The 21,258-nt window shown below is 39.8% G+C and overlaps 1 protein-coding gene across 1 annotated transcript in view; it reads right to left on the bottom strand.

Moving 5' to 3' along the window:
- Nucleotides 1-21,258, bottom strand: part of LOC132401348 (dynein axonemal heavy chain 8-like) — an 895,336-nt gene that overhangs the window by 645,246 nt on the left and 228,832 nt on the right. Inside the window, exon 22 of the mRNA XM_059983478.1 lies at nt 12,616-12,757. Coding sequence (XP_059839461.1) covers nt 12,616-12,757 — 142 coding nt within the window. The remainder of the gene's footprint in view (nt 1-12,615; nt 12,758-21,258) is intronic.

The raw sequence follows: 21,258 nt of genomic DNA, 5'->3' as shown, positions 1-21,258 counted from the left end.
GGTAACAGTGGCAGCATGCGCATTTCAGTCAATTCACTTTGGTGTTCGAACGTTGGGGTTATGTTGACCTCTTGTTCCCCTAACTTAGAAGGTCAGGATATCTCACCTGTGAACCTGACCACAGTTTATATAACACCGGTGGCCAATTATCAGCAAGTACTCACGAAGCTGTACAATATCATCTGCAGGCAAAAAACAGCCCATCCTGAGGCATTTCAAATTATAGTTGGTGACTTTGCCTTGCCCAATTATCACCAGCACACAACCTGTCACACCAGACAGCAGACCATTGCCTCACAATGATAAGGAAGGCTTATCATTCCTTTCCTAGACTATATTTTGGGAAACCAGACCACTCGGCTATACTCCTGATACCCGCATAGACAGAGCCTAAAAAACAAGGCTTCAGAAATCAAGACAACTAAGAGGTGGTTGCTGGAGGCAGAGGCACTGTTACAGGATTAACTTTAGTCAGTGGACTGGGCCGTGTTCAAGAACCCATTAGAGGACCTGAATGACTACATAACAAATTTTATTAAAACAGCTGTAGATGAGTGTGTCCCCACAAAATATTTTAGTGTTTACCCCAATCAGAAGCCATGGATGAACCATGAAATCTGGAATCTGCTGAGAGCCAGATCAGAGGCATTCAAGTCTGGAGAGATTGATAGGTATCTGAGTAGTCAAGGCATCAAAGGTTATGGTGAGAAGGCAGGGGAATGGGACTAAAGGGGAGATTGGATCAGCTCATGATGAAATGGTGGAGCAGACTCTGCTTCTTTGTCTTATGGTCTTATGGAGATCAAGAATGCTACAAGAGGTGCAGGTATGATCTTTGGAAAGCCATTTCACAGGCAAAGTGGAGATTCCAGGCCAAACTGGAATCAACGATGGATACTCAATAGCTGTGGCAGGGTTTGAATACCATAACTTCTTACAAAGTTAATTCTTGCTTCGCTTCCAGATGAGCTCAATGCCTTCTACATTTGCTTTGACCACCAGAACAGGGAGGAGGAGTCATGCATCCCTATGTCTCACGATGATCCATTGGTCTCAGTATGTGAAGATGACGTGCTGGCTGCCCGTGTATCAAAGAGAGCAAATCAAAGGAAGCACCAGTCTAGATAGAGAATCTGGCCAAGTACTGAAGACCTATGTTGACCAACTGGCTGCTGTGCTCACAGATATTTTCAAACTCTTGCTTCAGCAGTGTGTGGTACCCACCTGCTTCAAGCAGGTTTCAATCACCCAGTGGCACTTACATCCACGGTGATGAAGAGTTTTGAGAGGCTGGTGTTGAAGCATATCAGCTCATGTCTGAGGGGCAACTTGGATCCACTCCAATTTTCTGACTGAAGCAACAGATCCATAGCAGATGCCATCTCATTGGTTCTTCACACAACCCTGGAACATCTGGACAGCAAAGGTGCATACATCAAGATGCTCTTTATTGATTACAGCTCAGCATTTAATACCATCATCCCCTCAAAACAAATCAGTAAACTCCAAGATCTTGTATTCAGCACCCACTTTGTGCAATTGTATCCTGGATCTCCTCACTTGCAGACCCCAGTCAGTTCAGATTGGTAAAAGCATCTCCTCCAGAACCTCCATCAGCACAGGAGCACCAAAGGGATGTGTGCTTTCCCTCCTGCTCTACTCGCTTTAGATGTATGACTGTTCAGCTAAGTTCAACTTCAATACCATATACAAGTTTGCTGATTACACCACTGATGTGGGCCCTGTCAAAGGTGGTGATGAATCAGCATACAGAAGGGAGATTCAAAATTTGACTGAGTGGTGTAATAACAACAACCTCTCACTCAATGTCAATAAAACCAAGGAACTGATTGAAGACTTCATGAGAGGGAAACCAGAGCTCCATGATCCAGAAGATCAGAGGTAGAGGTCAGTGACTTTAAATTCCTGGATGTCACTATTTCAAAGGACCTGTCCTAGACCCATCATATAAATGTAATTGCAAAGAAAGCACAACTGTGCCTCTACTTCCTCAGGTATCTGCAGAGATACGGCATGTCATTCAAAATCTTGGCAACTTCTACAGATGTATGGTGGAAAGTATATTAACTGGCTGCATTATGGCCTGGCATGGGAACACCAACGCCTTTGAGCAGAAAATCCTACAGAAGGTAGTGGATTTGGCCCAGTACATCATGGGTAAAGCCCTCCCAACAATTAAGCATATCTACATGAAACGTTGCTGTCTTGCTGCTGCCATTAGGTAGAAGATACAAATGCCTCAGAGCTCATACCATCAGGTTCAAGAATAGTTAATATCCTCAACCATCAGGCTCTTGAACAAAAGAGGATAACTACATTTATTCTATTTCTGATGTTCTCACAATCAATGGCTTAACTTCAAAGACTCTTTATTGTGTTATTTCATGCTGTTATTACTTATTTCTATCAAAGATTCAAAGGTTCATTTTATTGTTAAAGTATGCATGTATGATACAACTCTGTTATTTGTCTACTCCAGATAGCTATTAAATATAGAAAGAAACGTAAGTGTTGATCTAAGAAAAGACATAAACACTCCCACGCATGAAAAAGAAAAGTAACAAAATTTGCAGACCCCAAGATTCCCCTAACCCCACAGCTAAAAAACAGCCACAATAACAATCACTGACTTCCTACACATAACAATCCCCAATCTCCAATACCCTCACTCGCAGAAAAAATAGTGGCAGTAGCACCAAACCCCACCCCCTTACATGCAAAAATTAACAGATCACCCATCTGCCATTCAGCCACAAGAAAGAAAACACCAGAAAACTAAATGAAACTGTCCAATAATCACATAAATCTCAGAATATGGGAAACATCTTTTTGTCTGCATATGAGGAGAGCAGCCACACAAACTCAGCCCTTTTGTAAAGAGTGACCACCGACCCTGGTCCAAATGCCACCAATCTGGGGCCAAATGTGCTGACTGCAGGGCCAAATGGGCCAGTCCAGCTGCTGGCCCTCTCTACATTCAATCTTCCTTGCTGCTTTGAGATGGAGATGTTCATGGTCTTTTCCACAAGTCAGCTTGTGTTTTCAGAACTTTTTGGACCCTGTCTCTGATTTTCATGTGACAGCTCTCCGGACACAGTATAGCGCTAGATCCTTCAATTGAGTTTCAAACAGTTTCCATAACACAAACAAGACAAGAAAACCAAGAAAAAGGTGTAGACAAAGTTAAATAATTGGATAGATTTGCTAACTGGAAGATGTCACCCTAAGGATTCATTGTTTGGCAGGGCCATCTTGATGTTGACTCCTTACAGGTCAGGCAGCATCAATGAATTTCCACAGTTTATTGTTCATTGATCCTGTTTACACTTGCTGTTCTATAGATTTGCTAAGTATGCCTACAGGAATAAGAAATTTCAGGGTGGTATGTGGTGACATGTATGTACTCTGATAATAAATTTTATTTTGAACTTCGAAGTATCTACCTTAAACACAGTATACAAACAACATATACACACTTACACATCCCGATTAGTAAATTAAAATATTCTGCTGTGTATGATGGGAAAGGCACCATAAAACCAAATCACGCTTGGTTTGGAATTAAACTAAACTTTAGTGTCTGAATCTGAATGTACATAGTAATGTGAAGGGAAAACAATGGGTTAATATTGAGAATATACTGGATATTGAAGTATATTGAAGACATTGAAGTGTGTACACTCACTGCAACAACAGTGGAATGACAAGGTGTGTGAGTGAGTGCATATTCTCAACACAAACAACATACTTTACTGTGTGTTTTGATGTACATGTGACATAACATAAAAAGCTTAATTTTAATCTGAATCTGCTGTTTTTAGAACTCAAAGTCATTGTGGTATTGCTCATAACTGAAAGAGTTAAGAAATGGCAAGAGTAAAAGGACCCTAATGGCAGTTGTATACAGGCCTCCAAACAGCAGCCAGGGATGTGGGTTATAAATTACAGGAGGAGATAGAAAAGGCATGTCAGAAGGGCAATGTCCTGATAATCATTGTGGATTTTAACGTGAAAGTGGATTGGGAAAACCAGGCCAGTATTGGACTTCAAGAGAGAGAATTTGTAGAATATCTAAGGGATGGCTTTTTAGAACAGCTTGTTATTGAGCCCACTGGGGATCACCTGTGCTGGATTGGGTGTTGTGCAATGATCTGGAGGAGATAAAAGAGCTTAAGGTTAAGGAACCATGAGGAAAAAGTGATCACAATATGATTGAAGTTCACTTCAAAATCTGAGAAGGAGAAACTAAATTCCAATGCGTCGGTATTTCAGTGGAATAAAGGAAATTACAATGGCATGAGAGGGGAACTGGCCAAGGTTGACTGGAAAGGGACACTAGCAGGAAGGACAGCAGGGCAGCAATGCTGAAGTTTCTGTGAAAAATGAGGGAAGTGCAAGACAGATATACGTATTTCAAATAAGAGGAATTTATCGAATGGAAGAAGAACACTACTGTTGCTGACAAGTTAAGTCAGTGCCAAAGTAAAAGAGAAGGCATACAAGGAATCCAAAGCTAATGGGAAGATAGAGAATTGGGAAGTTTTTTAAAACTTGCAGAAGGAAACTAAGAAAGTCATTAGGAAGGAAAAGATGAATTATTAAAGGAAGCTGGTGACTAATATCAAAGAAGATACTAAAAGCTTTTTTAAGTATATAAAGGGTAAAAGAGAGTTGAGAGTAGATATAGGACCGATAGAAAATGACATTGGAGATATTGTAACAAGAGACAAGGAGATGGCTGAGGAACTGAATGTGTATTTTGCATTAGTCTTCACAGTGTAAGACATCTGCAATATACCAGACATTCAAGAGCGTCAGGGAAGTGCAGTGCAGTACAGTGAAAATTATGACTGAGAAGGTGCTCAGGAAGCTTAATGCTCTGAGGATGGATAAATCTTCTGGACCTGATGGAATGCACCCTCGGGTTCTGAAAGAAGTAGCTGGAAAGATTGCAGAGCCATTAACAATGATCTTTCAGGAATCGATAGATTCTGGCAATGTACTGGATGACTGGTAAATTGCAAATGTTATTCTGCTATTTAAAAGTTGTTGAAATCAGTTGTTAGGGATGAGATTACAGAATAACTGGAGGCACATGACAAGATAGGCCAAAGCCAGCATGGTTTCCTCAAAGGAAAATCCTGCCTAACTAACCTACTGCAATTTTTTGAGGAAATTACAAGCAGGGTAGACAAAGGAGATGCAGTAGATGTGACGTACTTGGATTTTCAGAAGGCCTTTAACAAGATGCTGCACATGAGGCTGCTTAGCAAGATAAAAGCCTATGGAATTACAGGGGAGTTACTAGCGTGGGTGAAGCATTGGCTGATCGGTACAAAACAGAGAGTGGGAATAAGGGGATCCTATTCTGGCTGGCTGCCGGTTATCAGTGGAGTTCCACAGGGGCTGGTGTCAGTGCTGCTTTTCATAATGTATGTAAATGATTTGGACTATGGGATTAATGGATTTGTGGCTAAATTTGCCGATGACACAAAGATAGGGGGAGGAGCAGGTAGTGCTGAGGAAACAGAGCCTTCAGAGAGACTTAGATAGTTTTGGGGATGGACAAAGAAATGGCAAATGTAATACAATGTTGGAAAGTGTATGGTCATGTACTTTGGTGGAAGAAATAAACAGGCAGACTATTATTTAGGTGGTGAGAGAATTCAGAATGCCAAGATGCAAAGGGACTTGGGAGTCCTTGTGCAGGATACCCTAAGGTCAACCTCCAGGTTGAGTCAGTGGTGAGGTATGTGAATGCAATGCTGGCATTGATTTCTAGAGGTATAGAATATAAGAGCAGGGATGTGATGTTGAGGCTCTATAAGGCACCTGTGAGACCACACTTGGAATGCTGTGTGCAGATTTGGGCTCCTTATTTTAGAAAGGATACACTGACATTGGAGAGGGTTCAGCAAAGATTCACGAGAATGATTCCAGGAATCAAGTCAAGTCAAGTCAAATCACTTTTATTGTAATTTCGACCATAACTGCTGGTACAGTACATAGTAAAAATGAGACAATGTTTTTCAGGACCATGACACAGTACAAAAACTAGACTGAACTACGTAAAAAAAACAATACAGAGAAAGCTACACTAGACTACAGACCTACACAGGACTGCATAAAGTGCACAAAAACAGTGCAGGCATTACAATAAATAATAAACAGGACAATAAGGTGAGGTGTCAGTCCAGGTTCTGGGTATTGAGGAGTCTAATAGCTTGGGGGAAGAAACTGTTACGTAGTTTGGTCGTGAAAGGTTTATGAAAGGTTTATCGCATAACTGGTAGCTCTTGAGCTGTATTCCCTGGAGTTCAGGAGAATGACGGGGATCTCATAGAAGCATTCCAAATGTTAAAAAACCCGAACAGATTAGATATGGCAAAGATATTTCCCATGGTAGGGGAGTCTAGGACAAGAGGGCACAACTTCAGGATTGAAGGATGTCCTTTTAGAACTGAGATGTGGAGAAATTACTTTAGTCAGAGGGAATTTGTTGCCATGAGCAGCTGTGGAGGCCAAGTCATTTGGTGCATTTAAGGCAGAGATAGATAGGTTCTTGATTAGCCAGGGCATCAAAAGGTATGGGGAGAAGGCATGGAAGTGGGGATAACTGGAAGAACTGGATCAGCCCATGATTGAATGGCAGAGTTCTCTGAAGATGAAATATGGCTGATGTCAGCCAAGGAGGGACAACATGTGATCAATTAACTCCAACGGCTTGGAGTAACTTAGGCCAGGCAGTGTGAGGAGCCAACAGGTGCACTCAGACTCGTAAAGTTCGAAAGTCTCTAGAGAGAGTTGCTTTAAGAATCTCATACCTGTGGACTTCTGGGGAGAGGGGATAGTTGCTATCATCACCCTTGGTCATCATGGAGCTGTCTAATGCTGTGACGATGTAGTAATATTTTGTGTGGGCTTGCGAGAATCCCACCACTGTGAACTGGGCCTCTGCCTGAGCAAACCAAACGCGTCATATTCCTGCCAGAACTCAGGGAGCTTGGGAGCAACAACACTTGCAGTCATGATTGTGAAATGAGCAAAATAACTGTGGAATCTTACGGAGGAGTATCTGGGTCATCAGTCTGCATCACTGCCTGATATGGAGGGTCTACTGCACAGAACTGAAAGAAGCTGTAGAAGGTTGTAAGTCTAGTCAGCTCCATCTTGGGTACTAGCCTACAAAGTACCCAGGACATCTTTAGAGAGTGGTGTCTCAGAAAGGCAGCGTTCATTATTAAGGACCTCCAGCACCCAGGGCATGCCCTTTTCTCATTGTTACCATCAGGTAGGAGATATAGAAATGTGAAAGCACACACTCAGCAATTCAGCAATTCTTCCCCTCTTCCATCCGATTCCTAAATGGACATTGAACCTTGGATACTACCTCACTCTTTTTAATGTACAGTATTTCTGTTTTTGCATGTTTTTTAATCTATTCAATATATGTAATTGATTTACTTGTTTATTTATTGTTTTATTATTATTATCATTTCTCTGCTGGATTAGATTTTGCATTCAACTACTGCTGCTAAGTTAACAAATTTCACATCACATGCCGGTGATAATAAACCTGATTCTGATTATGATTCTGATACTTTGTAGGCTAGTACTGAAGATGAAGCAGACTAAATTTATAACCCTCTGTAGCTTCTTTCGGTCCTGTGCAGTACACCCCTCCTCCACCCCATAATAGACAGTGATGCAGCTTGTCAGAATGCTCTCCATGGTACATCTATAGTGGTTTTTGAGTGTACTTGTTGACAAACCAAATCTCTTCTAACTCCTAATGAAGTATAGTTGCTGTCTTGCCTTCTTTATAACTGCATTGATATGTTGGGACCAAGTTAGATTCTCAGAGACCTTGACACCCAGGAATTTGAACTGCTCACTCTCAATTCCTCTGTGAGGATTGGTATGTGTTCCTTCAGTTTACTCTTCCGGAAGTCCACAATCAGCTATTTCATCTTACTGACATTGAGCGCCAGATTGTTGCTGCGACACCACTCCACTAGTTGGCATATACTACTCCTGTACGCCCTCTCGTCACCATTTCAGATTCTACCAACAATGGTTGTATCAGCAAATTTATAGATAGTATTTAAGCTACGTCAAGCAACACAGTCATGGGTATATAGAGAGTAGAGCAGTGGGTTAACTAAACATCCCTGAGGTGCACCAGTATAGATTGTCTTCAGATTGTGGTCTTCCGTTTAGGATGTTGAGGATCCAATTGGGAGGTACAGAGGCCCAGGTTCTGCAACTTCTCAATCAGGGTTGTGGGAATGATGGTATTAAATGCTGAGCTATAGCCGATGAACTGCATCCTGACATAGGTGTTTGTGTTATCCAGGTGGTCTAAGGCCGTGTGAAGGGCCATTGAGATTGTGTCTGCTGTTGACCTATTGTGGCAATAGGCAAATTGCAATGGGTCGAGGTCCTACTGAGGCAGGAGTTCAGTCTAGTCATGACCAGCCTCGCAAAGCATTTCATCACTGTCAATGTGAATGCTACCTGGTGATATCATTAACACAGCTCACATTATTCTTCTTAGGCACTGGTATAAATGTTGCCTTTTTGAAGCAAGTGAGAACTTCTGCCTGTAGCAGTGAAAGGTTAAAAATGTCCTTGAATACTCCCACCAGTTGGTTGGCAAAGGTTTTCAGAGCCTTACCAGGTACTCCATTGGGACCTTCTGCCTTGTGAGGGTTCACTCTCTTTAAAGACAGTCTAACATCAGCCTCTGAGACAGAGATCTTCACAGTAGTCATATTCTCCCTTTCAAAGTGGGCATAGAAGTTATTCAGTTCCTCTGGTAGTGAAGCATCACTACCATTCATGCTATTGTGTTTCATTTTGTAGAAAGTAATGTCTTCCAAACACTGCCAGAGTTGTCATACATCTAATGTCACCTCCAACATCATGCAAAATTATCTCTTCACCCTGAAAATAGTCCTCCATAAATCATACCTAGTTTTCTGGTACAGGCCTGGGTGCCAGACTTCGAATGCCACAGATCTAGCCTTCAGCAGACGATGTACCTCCTGGTTCAATCACGGCTTTTGGTTTGGGAATGTACAGTAAGTCTTTGTAGGCACACACTCATCCACACAGATTTCAATGGAGTCAATTACAACTGCAGCATACTCATCCAGGTTCGAAGATGAATCCCTGAGTCCAGTCCAGTCCACCGATTCAAGGCACTCCTATGTTTCCCTTGTCCATAACTTCTTGGTCCACACTATTAGTGCTCCAGTTTTCAGTTTCTGCCTATACTCAGAGAGTAGTACAGCCAGGTGATCAGGCTTCTCAAAGTGAGGACATAGAATAGCATGGTAGGCATTCTTGATGGTGGTGTAGCAATGGTCCAGAAGTTAAATTAATAATGTTCTTATTACTGGCCTCACTACATGCTTCAGTTGATTTTTAAAAACTTCCTAATAGTCTATCTTTCCACTAATTCTTGCTATATTACATGCCTTCTGTTTTGTTTCTATGCTGCTTTTGACTTCCTTTCTCAACCGCGGTTGCCACATTTTCCCTTTAGAATGCTTCTTCTTCTTTGTGATGAACTGATGCTCAACATCTTCTCCACAATCATATCAGCACAGGTGAACCACAAGGCTGTGTACTTAACACCCTGCTCTACTTGCTTTATGCTTATGATTGTGAGGCTAAGCACAATTCTAATGCTATATTTCAGTTTGCTGATGACACCACTGTCGTCAGCCAAATCAATAATGGTGACATATTGGCATATAGGAAGGAGACTAAAAATCAGGCTGAGTGGCGCACTACAACCTCTGACTCACCATCAGCAAAACTAAAGAGCTGATTATTGACTCCAAGAAGTGAAACCCAAGGTTCATCAGCCAGTCCTCATCATTGGATCAGAGGTGGAGGATCAGCGGCTTTAACTTTCTCAGCATTATCATTTCAGAGGAACCATCCTGGACCAGCATAAAGTGCCATTACAAAGAAAGCACAGTAGTGTTTCTACTTTCTGAGAAGTTTTCAGGGATTCAGCTAAAGCCTTAACAAACTTCTACAGATGCATAGCAGAGTGTATACTGGCTGGTTGTATCTTGGCCTGGTATGGAAACACCAACGTCTTTGAACTGAAAAATCTACAAAATGTTATAGATACAGCCCAGTCCATCATGGGTAAAACCATCCCAAAAGAGTACTGTTGTAGGAAAGCAGCATCCATCATTAAGGGCACCTACTATCCATGCCATACTCTCTTCTCATTGGTGCCATCAGGAAGGAGATACAAGACCTTTTCTAGGTATTCTTTCTTTTTGTATTTGCAGTTTGTTGTCTTTTGCACGTTGGTTGTTTGTGTGACATGAATCCTTGATGAGGATGGCTTGGACCCAAATGCTGGAGTATTTGAGGTTAGGATCGTAACACGGAATAAAACTGAATCGAGAACTGAGCACAAGACATAATGCTAGGCAATATCCTTGGTTGGGATTACCATTGAGCACCGAGGCTCCATTCAGGTGCTCTTTAAATACTCAATTCTTGGTGCCTAAAACATGATTGACAATTAGCAGGATGGTCCTGAACCCTTAAAGGGACCACATCAGTTAACCATACTCCGAGAGTTAGAGCTTCTAAACCTCAGAAGCTAGCATGGCTGGGTGCATCTCATACCAGTTTGTTCATCTTTTGGGCAGTTTCTTTTCATTGATTCTGTTGTGATTCCTTGTATTTACTGTTAATTGCCCACAAGAACAACTATCTCAGAGCAATAAATGATGACATATATAGTATGTACTTTCTTAATAAATTTACTTTGAACTTTGATCTTATGTCTTCACATTACTGCCAGAAACTGTAGTCATTGCAGCTCTGCTGCCATCTGTGTTGTCCCCTTCCAATCAATTTTGACCATTTCTTCTCTAAAGCCTCTGTAGTTCCCTTTACTCCACTTCAATACCGATACATGTGATTTTAGCTTTGCCTCTCAAACTTTAGGGTGAACTCTATATTATGATCACTTCCTCCTAAGTATTCCTTTACCTTAAGTACCCTTATGAAAGTTAGTTCATTTCACAACACCCAATCCAGAATTGCCTTCTTCCCAGTGGGCTCAATCACAAGCTGTTCTAAATAGCCATCTTGTAGGCATTCTACAAATTCCTAATCTTGGGATCCAGCACCAACTGATTTTCCCAACACGCACAACACACTGGAAGAACTCAGCAGATCGGACAGCATCCATGGAAACGAACAGTCAACGTTTCGGACCAAGACCCTTCATCACGGGCCCTATAAAGAAGGTGGGGGAGGGTGGGAAGGAGAAGGCTGGTAGGTGCCAGGTGAAAAACCAGTAAGGGGAAAGATCAAGAGGTGGGAGAGGGGAAGCAGGGAGGGGATAGGCAGGAAAGGTGAAGAAGGAATGTAAGGGGAAAGCACTATGGGTAGTAGAAGAAGACAGAACCATGAAGGAGGTAATAGGCAGCTGGAGGAGGCAGAGTGAAACTGGGATGGGGGAAGGGAGGGGGAGCAAAGTTGGAGAATTCAATGTTCATGCCAAGGGGCTGGAGACTACCCAGACGGTATATGAGGTGTTGCTCCTCCAACCTGAGTTTGGACATATCCGAATGGCCATTTATGGACATACCCGAATGTGAATGTGAAGCAGAGTTGAAGTGGGTTGGAACTGGGAGATCCTGTCTGTTGTGGTGGATGGAGCGGAGGTGCTCGACGAAGCAATCCCCCAATCTACATCGGGTCTCAACAATGTAGAGAAGGCAGCACCGGGAGCACCAGATGCAATAGGTGACCCCAACGGACTCACAAGTGAAGTGTTGCCTCACCTGGAAGGACTGTTTGGGGCACTGAATGGTGGTAAGAGAGGAAGTGTAGGGACAGGTGTAGTACTTAGGCTTGCAGGGATAAGTGCCAGGTGGGAGATCCATGTGGAGGGATGGTGTGGACCAGGGAGTCGCAGAGGGAATGATCCCGGCAGAAAGCGGAGAGGAGTAGAGAGGGAATGATGTGCTTAGTGGTGGGGTCCTGTTGAAGGTAGCAGAAGTTGTGGAGAATAATGTGCTGGATCCGGAGGCCGGGATTTTCCCAGTCTACCCACATATTGAAATCCCTGATAACCATTGTAACATTGCTCTTTTTATTTATCTTTTCTATCACACATCCTGGCTACTGTTCGGAGGCCTATATAAAACTCCCATCAAGATATTTTTACCTATGCAGTTTTTTAACTCTACCAACAAGGTTTCAAGTTTCATGTTTCATGTTTCAAATACTTTCTGGTTTTGATTTGGATTTCCAATGTTTGCAGTTTTTATTTTCCTCCTCCAGCGGAAAGTTACAAAGGAAATCTCTTTTGACAATTGAAGCCATATAAATTCTTAATTATCAATTTGAGGCTGAGAGATTTTTACGAACTACAGATATTAACAAATTAGAGGATTTAGACCTCAGATCAGTTATAAAATCATGGAAAGGTTCTTGCAACACAAACAAAATGCTGGAGGAACTCAGCAGGCCAGGCAGCATCTATATAAAAGAATAAACAGTTGATATTTCGGGCCAAGACCCTTCTACAGGAATGGTTCTTACCTGGTTCTTTTTCAGTTTCATTAATTTGTTTCACCAGCACTGAATCAGAGATTTCTAAAAACACTTCTACTATTTGTTCCACAGTTTTTTCAACACTGTTACATTTTGGAATCAAAATCTTTGTCCATTCTTTGCAGTGAAGCTATAAAACATGTTAGCAGAGAAAATAACAATTCAAAAACTGGTGAAAAGAATAAGATAATATACACTCAGTAACCATTTTATTAGGTACACCCGTACACCTCTTGTTAATGGAAATATTTAATCAGCCAATCATGTGGCAGTAACTAATTGAATAAAGTATGCAGACATGATCAAAAGGTTTGGTTGTTATTCAGAACAAACATCAGAATAGGGAAGAAACGTGCTGTAAGTTACTTTGACAGTGGAATGATTGTTGGTGCCAGACGGTATAGTTTTAGTATCTCAGAAACTCCTGATGTCCTGGGATATTCAAGCATATCAGTCCCTAGAGTTTACAGACAATGATGTGAAAAACAAAAAGAATAAATATCCAGTGACTGGCAGTTCTGTGGGTGAAAACGCCTTGTTAATGAGAGGTGGTCAGAGGAGATTGGTCGGAATATTTCAAAATGGCGGGAAGGCAATAGTAACTCAAAGAACCATACATTATAATAGTGGTGTACAGAAGAGCATCTCTGAATGCACAGCATGTCAAAACCTCCAAGTGAATGGGCTACAGCAGCAGAGCCCCAGAAACATACACTCAGTGGTTCTTTTATTTGATACAGGAGGTATCTATCAAATTGACCACTGAGTGTATATGGATCAATGTAACAATGAAGGCAGAAAATGTTGAAAGCATTCAGGGCAGGCTGCATCTGTTATAAAAAAAAAAGTTAACATTTTTAGGTTGAAGAACCTTTCATCCAATATAGATCAATGCCTTTTCAATATTTTTAAGTATATTTTTAGGACCTTGAAATAATTGGATATTATTGAAATAACACCCGCTTCAGTAATTAAAACATTTCTAAAGGGGCTAATTTGTACTATTCTCTCCAATGTTATTACCACATGTCATTTAAATTTTGCCATCAAACATTGTATAGATCATTCCATTTCCAAAGTACTTCAACACCCGTAAAACATTATGGGAATTTCTAAACTAATAAATGTCACTGCATGCATTTATCTTTTTCATTCACATGTAAACTTTCAGTTTATTCTTCTCAGAACTTCAGGAACTAAGACTGAGAGCTACAACTCTATTAGGGATGAAGAAAGTAATGTATGCTTAAAGGGGAAACAAGACTAAAATACAGTAGATTCCAGTTAATCAAGACACATCGAGTCCAGTACATTTTGGCCCAATTAAGCAAAGTTTCATGAAAATAATTTAAGAAGGTATAAAAATGACAAACTAAGTAACTAATTATGTATTTAATTAAATACAAAACAAATTACAACACAACCAATACTACTCCAGTAACATAAAATTGTGTACTAGTTCCAAATAGATATTGATGGAGGAATTCATCCAATGTATTTTGCCGTTGTTACATACCCTTGGGTATCTTGTACCTCTCATGTGTCCATGATGTAATTGAGGCTATGCTGGAGATGAGGTAATGGTCTTGCGATGGTGGAGTGACGTCATTTTCCCACCAGTGAGAGGCCATGTGATAGTTTTTGTTTACAGGGTATAAAAGGAGAACCCCACCCTGTGACATGGGCAGTTCGTGGCTGAATTCGCCAGAGTCCATGTTGCTATGTTTCCGATATTATGACACAGTTTCGTTTAAAAGTGGAGTTTTACTTTCAGTTTTAAGTCTCAAAGTTTAGTGCCAGATGTTTCGCTATAATGCTGCCAGTTTGGTCAGTGGAGAGTGAAGATTTTAAAGGAGTTCGGAAATCCTGAAGGATTGGGAAAGTTAATGTCGACGGTGAAACAGATTTGACCTTTGTTTAATCTTCGCATGAGGAATTAGTCACGAGTATCTATAAGAACTCCTGTTCTGCCAGAAGAGCAGATGGTTGGATACAAAGTTTCGTCAAGGAAAGGTTAGTGCCTTTAAGCCATTTTATTTCCTATGATAGTAAATCCTCCGGGGAATAACATACTTCGGCTAGGATCAGCAGTTAACTCCAGGAAAGAGAATTTAAATCATTTGAAGAAGTCTCTCCTTTAACGGACTGTGTAAGCATTTGGACTTTCGCATTACTACTTCTAGGAACTGTTTTTGCATTCTCGCTTTAAGAACTGTTCGAGCTGCCATATCGCAGTTTACTTCTGGTTAAGTTAATCATTTGTTTTCTTTTTGGTGTTTTTACAGTGTTTAATAAATGTTTTATTTCTTATAAAAAAACCTGTCTCCAATCATATATTCATTGTTGCTGATTTGTAACAAATAGGGGGCTCGTCCAGGATGAACCATTTATGAGTTTAAATGCTTGTTTGATATTTAATTGGTGTTTTGGAAAAAGGGAATACTCGATTCTTTTTTTTTTGATTGGCTTGTGAGTGGTATTCAGCAACAATGAGTATTGAAGAATTCCAGGCTTCACCAGACGCAGAGTTTTTAGCAAAGGCAAAAAAAAAAGATGCATTAGACATTGTTAACAGGTTGGAACATAAAGGTGTTTTGAAAGATACAAAAAAGCCTGTAATTCAGAGAAAAATCGTGGAACACTATATAGATTCAGGTGTGTTTGATGTATTGGTTTTAGATCGGTTTCCTGTGAATAAAGCAGCAATTCAGTTACAGTCGGAACAATTAGCGTTGGAAAAGTTAAAAATAGAAGCTGAATTAAAACAGAAGGAATTGCGAGCTAAATTGGAATTAAGTCGATTAAAAGCTGAAAATAATAAGAAACAGTTGGAAGCTAACTTGGAATTACATAGGTTAGAAGCTGAGGATAAACAGAGGGAATTTGAACTTAAGACAGTGGAGTTAAAGTCTGAGAATCAGTCTCCTGGTTCTAGAAAAACATTTGTTGTTAGTTAGGAAATTAAATTGGTCCCTCCATTTAGTGAAAAAGAAGTAGAGAAATATTTTCAACATTTTGAAACGATTGCTCTGATTTCAGACTGGCCGAAAGAGAAATGGTCAGTGTTGTTGCGGAGTGTAATTAAAGGCAAAGCACAACAGGTTTTAACTGCTTTAACTGCACAACTTTAACTGCTGAGCAAGCACTTGATTATGATATTGTGAAGCAGTAGATATTGAAAGCATATGAGTTGTCCCAGAAGCTTATAGAGAAAGATTCAGAAATTTGAAGAAATCTGTGGAGAAAATGTATGTGGAATTTGCCTATGATAAAGCTGTGTGTTGAGAGATGGGTTTCCTCTAAAAATGTAAATGGGAACTATAATAAATTGAAAGAGCTGATTTTAATGGAGGAGTTTAAAAGGAACATTCCTGGTGAGATAAGGACATACTTAAATGAGAGACACACTGCTACATTGCAGGACTCTGCTAAATTAGCTGATGAGTATGCTTTAATTCATAAGAATAAATTTTCTCAGGGTAGAACTTTTAAAAGGAAAAATAACATAGTGAATCAAGGTAAATCAGAAATTAAATCAGAAGTTAGTGAGAAAGGTAAAGAGGAAGGAAAACCTGTGAAGGAAAGACAATTTGGTCCCATTTGTAATTATTGTAAGAAACCTGTTCATGTAATAGCTAACTGTTTCCGATTGAAAAAGAAAGAGAAGGAAGCATCCACAAATGCTTGTGTGCAACATACTGAAACACCTGTAAAATCACAGGGTTTGATAAACACAAATGAGGTTTTGTTAGAGTCTGACCAAGTTAGAAGGGGATATGATCATTTTATAACTGAAGGATTTGTATCCTTGAAAGAAGAATCTACTCCGGTGCCAATAAAAATCCTTAGGGATACTGGAGCTTCTCAATCACTGATGTTAGACAGTTTGTTAAAGTTTCATGAAGAGACTGATACTGGTGAGGTAAATTATATACGAGGTGTTGGGAGTGCCTTTATGCCTGTACATCTGCATAAAGTGAATTTAAGATCAGGGTTAGTTACAGGACTTGTTAAAGTAGGACTACAGCCTAGCTTACCTCTGAAGGTTATTTCTTTATTGTTAGGTAATGATTTGGCAGGTGGACAAGTTTTCCCTGAAGCGCATTTGACAATAGAGTCAGAGGAACCATGGATGGATTCTAACACAGATTCTTCCTGTGTGATAACACAAGCTATGGCTAAAAAGATTGATGTGCAGAATGAGGTTGTTACTCATGACTGCTCAACTCAGGATTCGAGTTTTGAGGATGTGTCAGAAACTTTCTTACCCTCATTGTTTGAACAAGATTCTGACCATGAAGATTTGTCTCTGTCTCGGAAGGAGATGATAGCAGAGCAGGGTAGAGACCCTGAAATTATAAAATTAGAAGAACAAGCTCTACCTGATAGTGAAATTGAGAAGGTGCCAGTGGGATATTACTTTGAAAAAGGAGTGTTGATGAGGAAGTGGAGATCGCCTACAATTCCTGCAAGTGATGAATGGAATGTTGTTTACCAAGTAGTTGTTCCTAAAGTTTATCAAAATGAGATTTTAACTTTAGCCCATAGTGTGCCCTTGGGTGGACAAAAAGGGGTAAGGAAAACTGTGGATAAGATTTTAAAACATTTTTACTGGCCTGGTTTAAGAAAAGATGTGGTAATGTTTTGTAGAACATGCCATACTTGTCAAATTGTGGGTAAATCAAATCAAATTAAATCAGTGGCTCCTCTACAACCTATTCCAGCATTTGGTGAACCATTTTCTAAAATTATTATAGAATGTGTAGGTCCATTACCAAAAACAAAAACTGGTTATCAGCACTTGTTGACTATCATGTGCACTATGTCTAGGTTTCCAGAGGCAGTACCACTTAGGAATATAACAGCTAAAACGGTAACAAAGGCTCTTATAAAATATTTTACTTATTTTGGGTTGCCTAAGGAAATACAATCTGATCAAGGCAGTAACTTTATGTCTGGATTGTTTTAACAGATAGTTTATAAATTGGGAGCTAAGCAAATCACTTCGTCTGCATACCATCCAGAATCTTGGTAAGACCGCACCTAGAGTACTGTGTGCAGTTTTGGTCCCCTAATCTGAGGAAAGACATTCTTGTCATAGAGGGAGTACACCAGATTGATTCCTGGGATGGAAGGACTTTCATATGAAGAAAGACTGGATCGACTAGGCTTATACTTACTGGAATTTAGAAGATTGAGGGGGGATCTTATTGAAACATATAGAATTCTAAAGGGATTGGACAGGCTAGATGCAGGAAGATTGTTTCTGATGTTGGGGAAGTCCAGAACAAGGGGGTCACAGTTTAAGGATAAAGGGGAAGCCTTTTAGGACCGAGATGAGGAAAAACTTCTTCACACAGAGACTGGTGAATCTGTGGAATTCTCTGCCACAAAAAACAGTTGAGGCTGGTTCATTGGCTATATTTAAGAGGAAGTTAGATATGGCCCTTGGGGCTAAAGGGATCGGGGGTATGGAGAGAAAGCAGGTACAGGGTTCTGAGTTGAATGATCAGCCATGATCATACTGAATGGTGGTGCAGGCTTGAAGGGCCGAATAGCCTACTCTTGCACCTATTTTCTATGTCTCTATGTTTCTATGTAAGGTGCCTTGGAGAGGTTTCATTCTATCCTCAAGACTATGATTAGGACTTATTGTGTGGAAAATGAAAATGATTGGGATGAGAGTATACACTTACTTCTGTTTGCAGTTGAGGGAATCAGTACAGGAATCCTTAGGTTTCAGTCCATTTGAACTTGTATTTGGGCATAGATTTAGAGGACCTTTGGCTTTATTAAAAGAACAATGGATTAATAAAGAGGTACACACTAATTTGTTGGACTATGTTTTAAAATTTAAGGACAGATTACATAAAGCTTGTAGCTTAGCCAAGGAAAATTTAAAATTGGCTCAGGAGAAAATGAAAACCTGGTATGATAAAGAAGCTAGGATGAGGATGCTTAAACATGGAGTTAAGGTGCTGGTCCTTTTCCCAGTGCAAATGAATCCGTTACAAGCTAAATTTCATATGAAATTGTGTCTAAAATCAATGATGTGGATTACGTGATAAAAACTCCAGATGGTAGAAGGCCAACTCAACTTTGCCATAGAAATATGATAAAGCCATATTTTGAGAAACAGTCTGCTACTGTGACTGTTGTGGTTAATGATAATAAGTTTGATCTTACTAAGAACATAATAGATAATTCATCTGAAACTTATTCTAACCCTAATGTTGTTTCTGTCAGATTACCAAACTCAACCATTCTGGAAAATATTGATGAGAAATTAGCACATTTACAGCCAGGGGAGAAGCAGCAAATGAAACAATTAATTGTTAAATATAAGGATTTGTTTCCAGACATTTGTTTCTAGAAGGACCACTGTAGCTTCACATGATGTAGATGTTGGAGACGCCAAACCCATTAAACAACATCCATATAGGATGAACATGGGAAAATGTGAACTTGCTGAGAAAGAAATTAAATATATGCTAGAAAATAATATTATTCGACCTTCTAACTCGAACTGGAGTTCACCTTGTGTTATGGTGCCAAAACCAGTAGTATTAGGTTTTGTACGGACTATAGGAAAGTGAATGCTGTAACGAAAACAGATGCATATCCAATTCCTAGAGTGGATGATTGTGTAGATAAAGTTGGAAAAGCAAAGTTCCTTACAAAGATTGATTTATTGAAAGGGTATTGGTGTGTTCCATTAATGGATAGGGGTAGAGAGATTTCTGTATTTGTAACTCCATCTGGGTTATATGAATATAATGTTCTTCCATTTGGGATGAAGAATGCCCCAGGTACTTTCCAGAGGATGATTAACTCTGTGATTCAAGGATTGAAAGATACAGATGCTTATATTGATGATTTGGTGATGGGAAATACTTGGCAAGCACACATTACTGCAGTGGAGAAATTGTTTGAAAGGCTTTCCAAAGCTAACTTAACTATTAACTTAGCTAAAAGTGAATTCGGACATGCCACTGTAACTTACCTTGGTTATGTTGTGGGTCAAGGTAAAGTAGCTCCTGTTCAGACTATTTTAGAGATTCCCACTCCAACTAGGAAAAAGACTCTCAGAAGATTCCTGGGAATGGTAGGGTATTATCAAAAATTCTGTAAGGATTTTACTCATATGGCCCTTCCATTAACTAACCTCTTGAAGAAGAATGAAAAGTTTGTATGGACAGTGCCTTGTCAAGAAGCATTTGAGAAATTGTAAACTATGATATGTCAACAACCTGTGCTCAAGGCACCTGACTTTGAAAAACCTTTTTCAATAGCTGTAGATGCTAGCGATGAGGCTGCAGAAGCAGTATTAATGCAAAAGGATGAGGGTGATGAGGTTGATCATCCAGTAGCTTACTTTTCTAAGAAATTTAATGAGCATCAAAGAAACTATTCAACAATAGAAGAGGAATTGTTATCTCTTGTTTTAGCCTTAGAACATTTTGACGTGTATGTTGGTACAACTCAAAAACCACTTATCGTCTACACTGACCATAATCCGTTGGTGTTTCTGAGTAAGATGAAAAACAAAAATAGGTTATTAAATTGGAGTTTAATGTTACAAGAGTACAATATTGTAATAACCCATATTAAAGGTAAAGATAATGTGATTGCTGATTGTCTATCTTGATATTGAATGTACAAGGTAATTTTTTTTATGGAGTGATATTTTACCATTTGTAACACTCCTGTGCAATAATTTGTCAGTTGATGTATGATAATACTATGTATACTGTGTACATTGTAAATTTTGTATGTTTGTATTTCTTCTCCTGTAAACAGTTAATTGTTAAAATTTTGTCCTAGACAGATCAATTTCTTTTTGGAGGGAGGTGTTACGTACCCATGGGTATCTTGTACCTGTCACGTGACCATGATGTAATTGAGGCTATGCTGGAGATGAGGTAATGGTCTTGTGATGGTGGAGTGACATCATTTTCCCGCCAGTGAGAGGTCATGTGATAGTTTTTGTTTACAGAGTATAAAAGGAGAACCCCACCCTGTGATATGGGCAGTTCGTGGCTGAATTCACCACTGACTCCATGTTGCTGCGTATTCCAATATTATGATGCAGTTTCATTTAAAAGTGGAGTTTTACTTTCTGTTTTAAGTCTCAAAGGTTATTGCCGGTAGTTTCATATAATACTGCCAGTTTGGTCAGTGGAGAGTAAAGATTTTAAAGGAGTTCAGAAATCCCAAAGGATTGGGAAAGTTAATGTCGACGGTGAAACAGATTTGACCTTTGTTTAATCTTCGCATGAATAATTAGTAACGAGTATCCATGATAACTCCTGTTCTGCCAGAAGAGCAGAGGGTTGGATACAAAGTTTCGTCAAAGAAAGATCAGTGCCTTTAAGCCGTTTTATTTCCTTTGATCGTAAATCCTCCGGGAATAACATACTTCAGCTGGGATCAGCAGTAACTCCAGGAAAGAGAATTTAAATCATTTGAAGAAGTCTCTCCTTTAACGGACTGTGTAAGCATTTGGACTTTCACATTACTACTTCTAGGAACTGTTTTCGCATTATCGCTTTAAGAACTGTTCGAGCTGCCATATCGTAGCTGACTTCTGGTTAAGTTAATCGTTTGTTTATTTTTGGGTTTTTTACAGTG

Source organism: Hypanus sabinus, chromosome 10 (assembly GCF_030144855.1).
Source record: "Hypanus sabinus isolate sHypSab1 chromosome 10, sHypSab1.hap1, whole genome shotgun sequence".
Taxonomy (NCBI): Eukaryota; Metazoa; Chordata; class Chondrichthyes; order Myliobatiformes; family Dasyatidae; genus Hypanus; species Hypanus sabinus.
The sequence above is the reverse complement of the archived record's forward strand: the minus strand, read 5'-3'. Positions and strand labels throughout refer to the sequence as shown.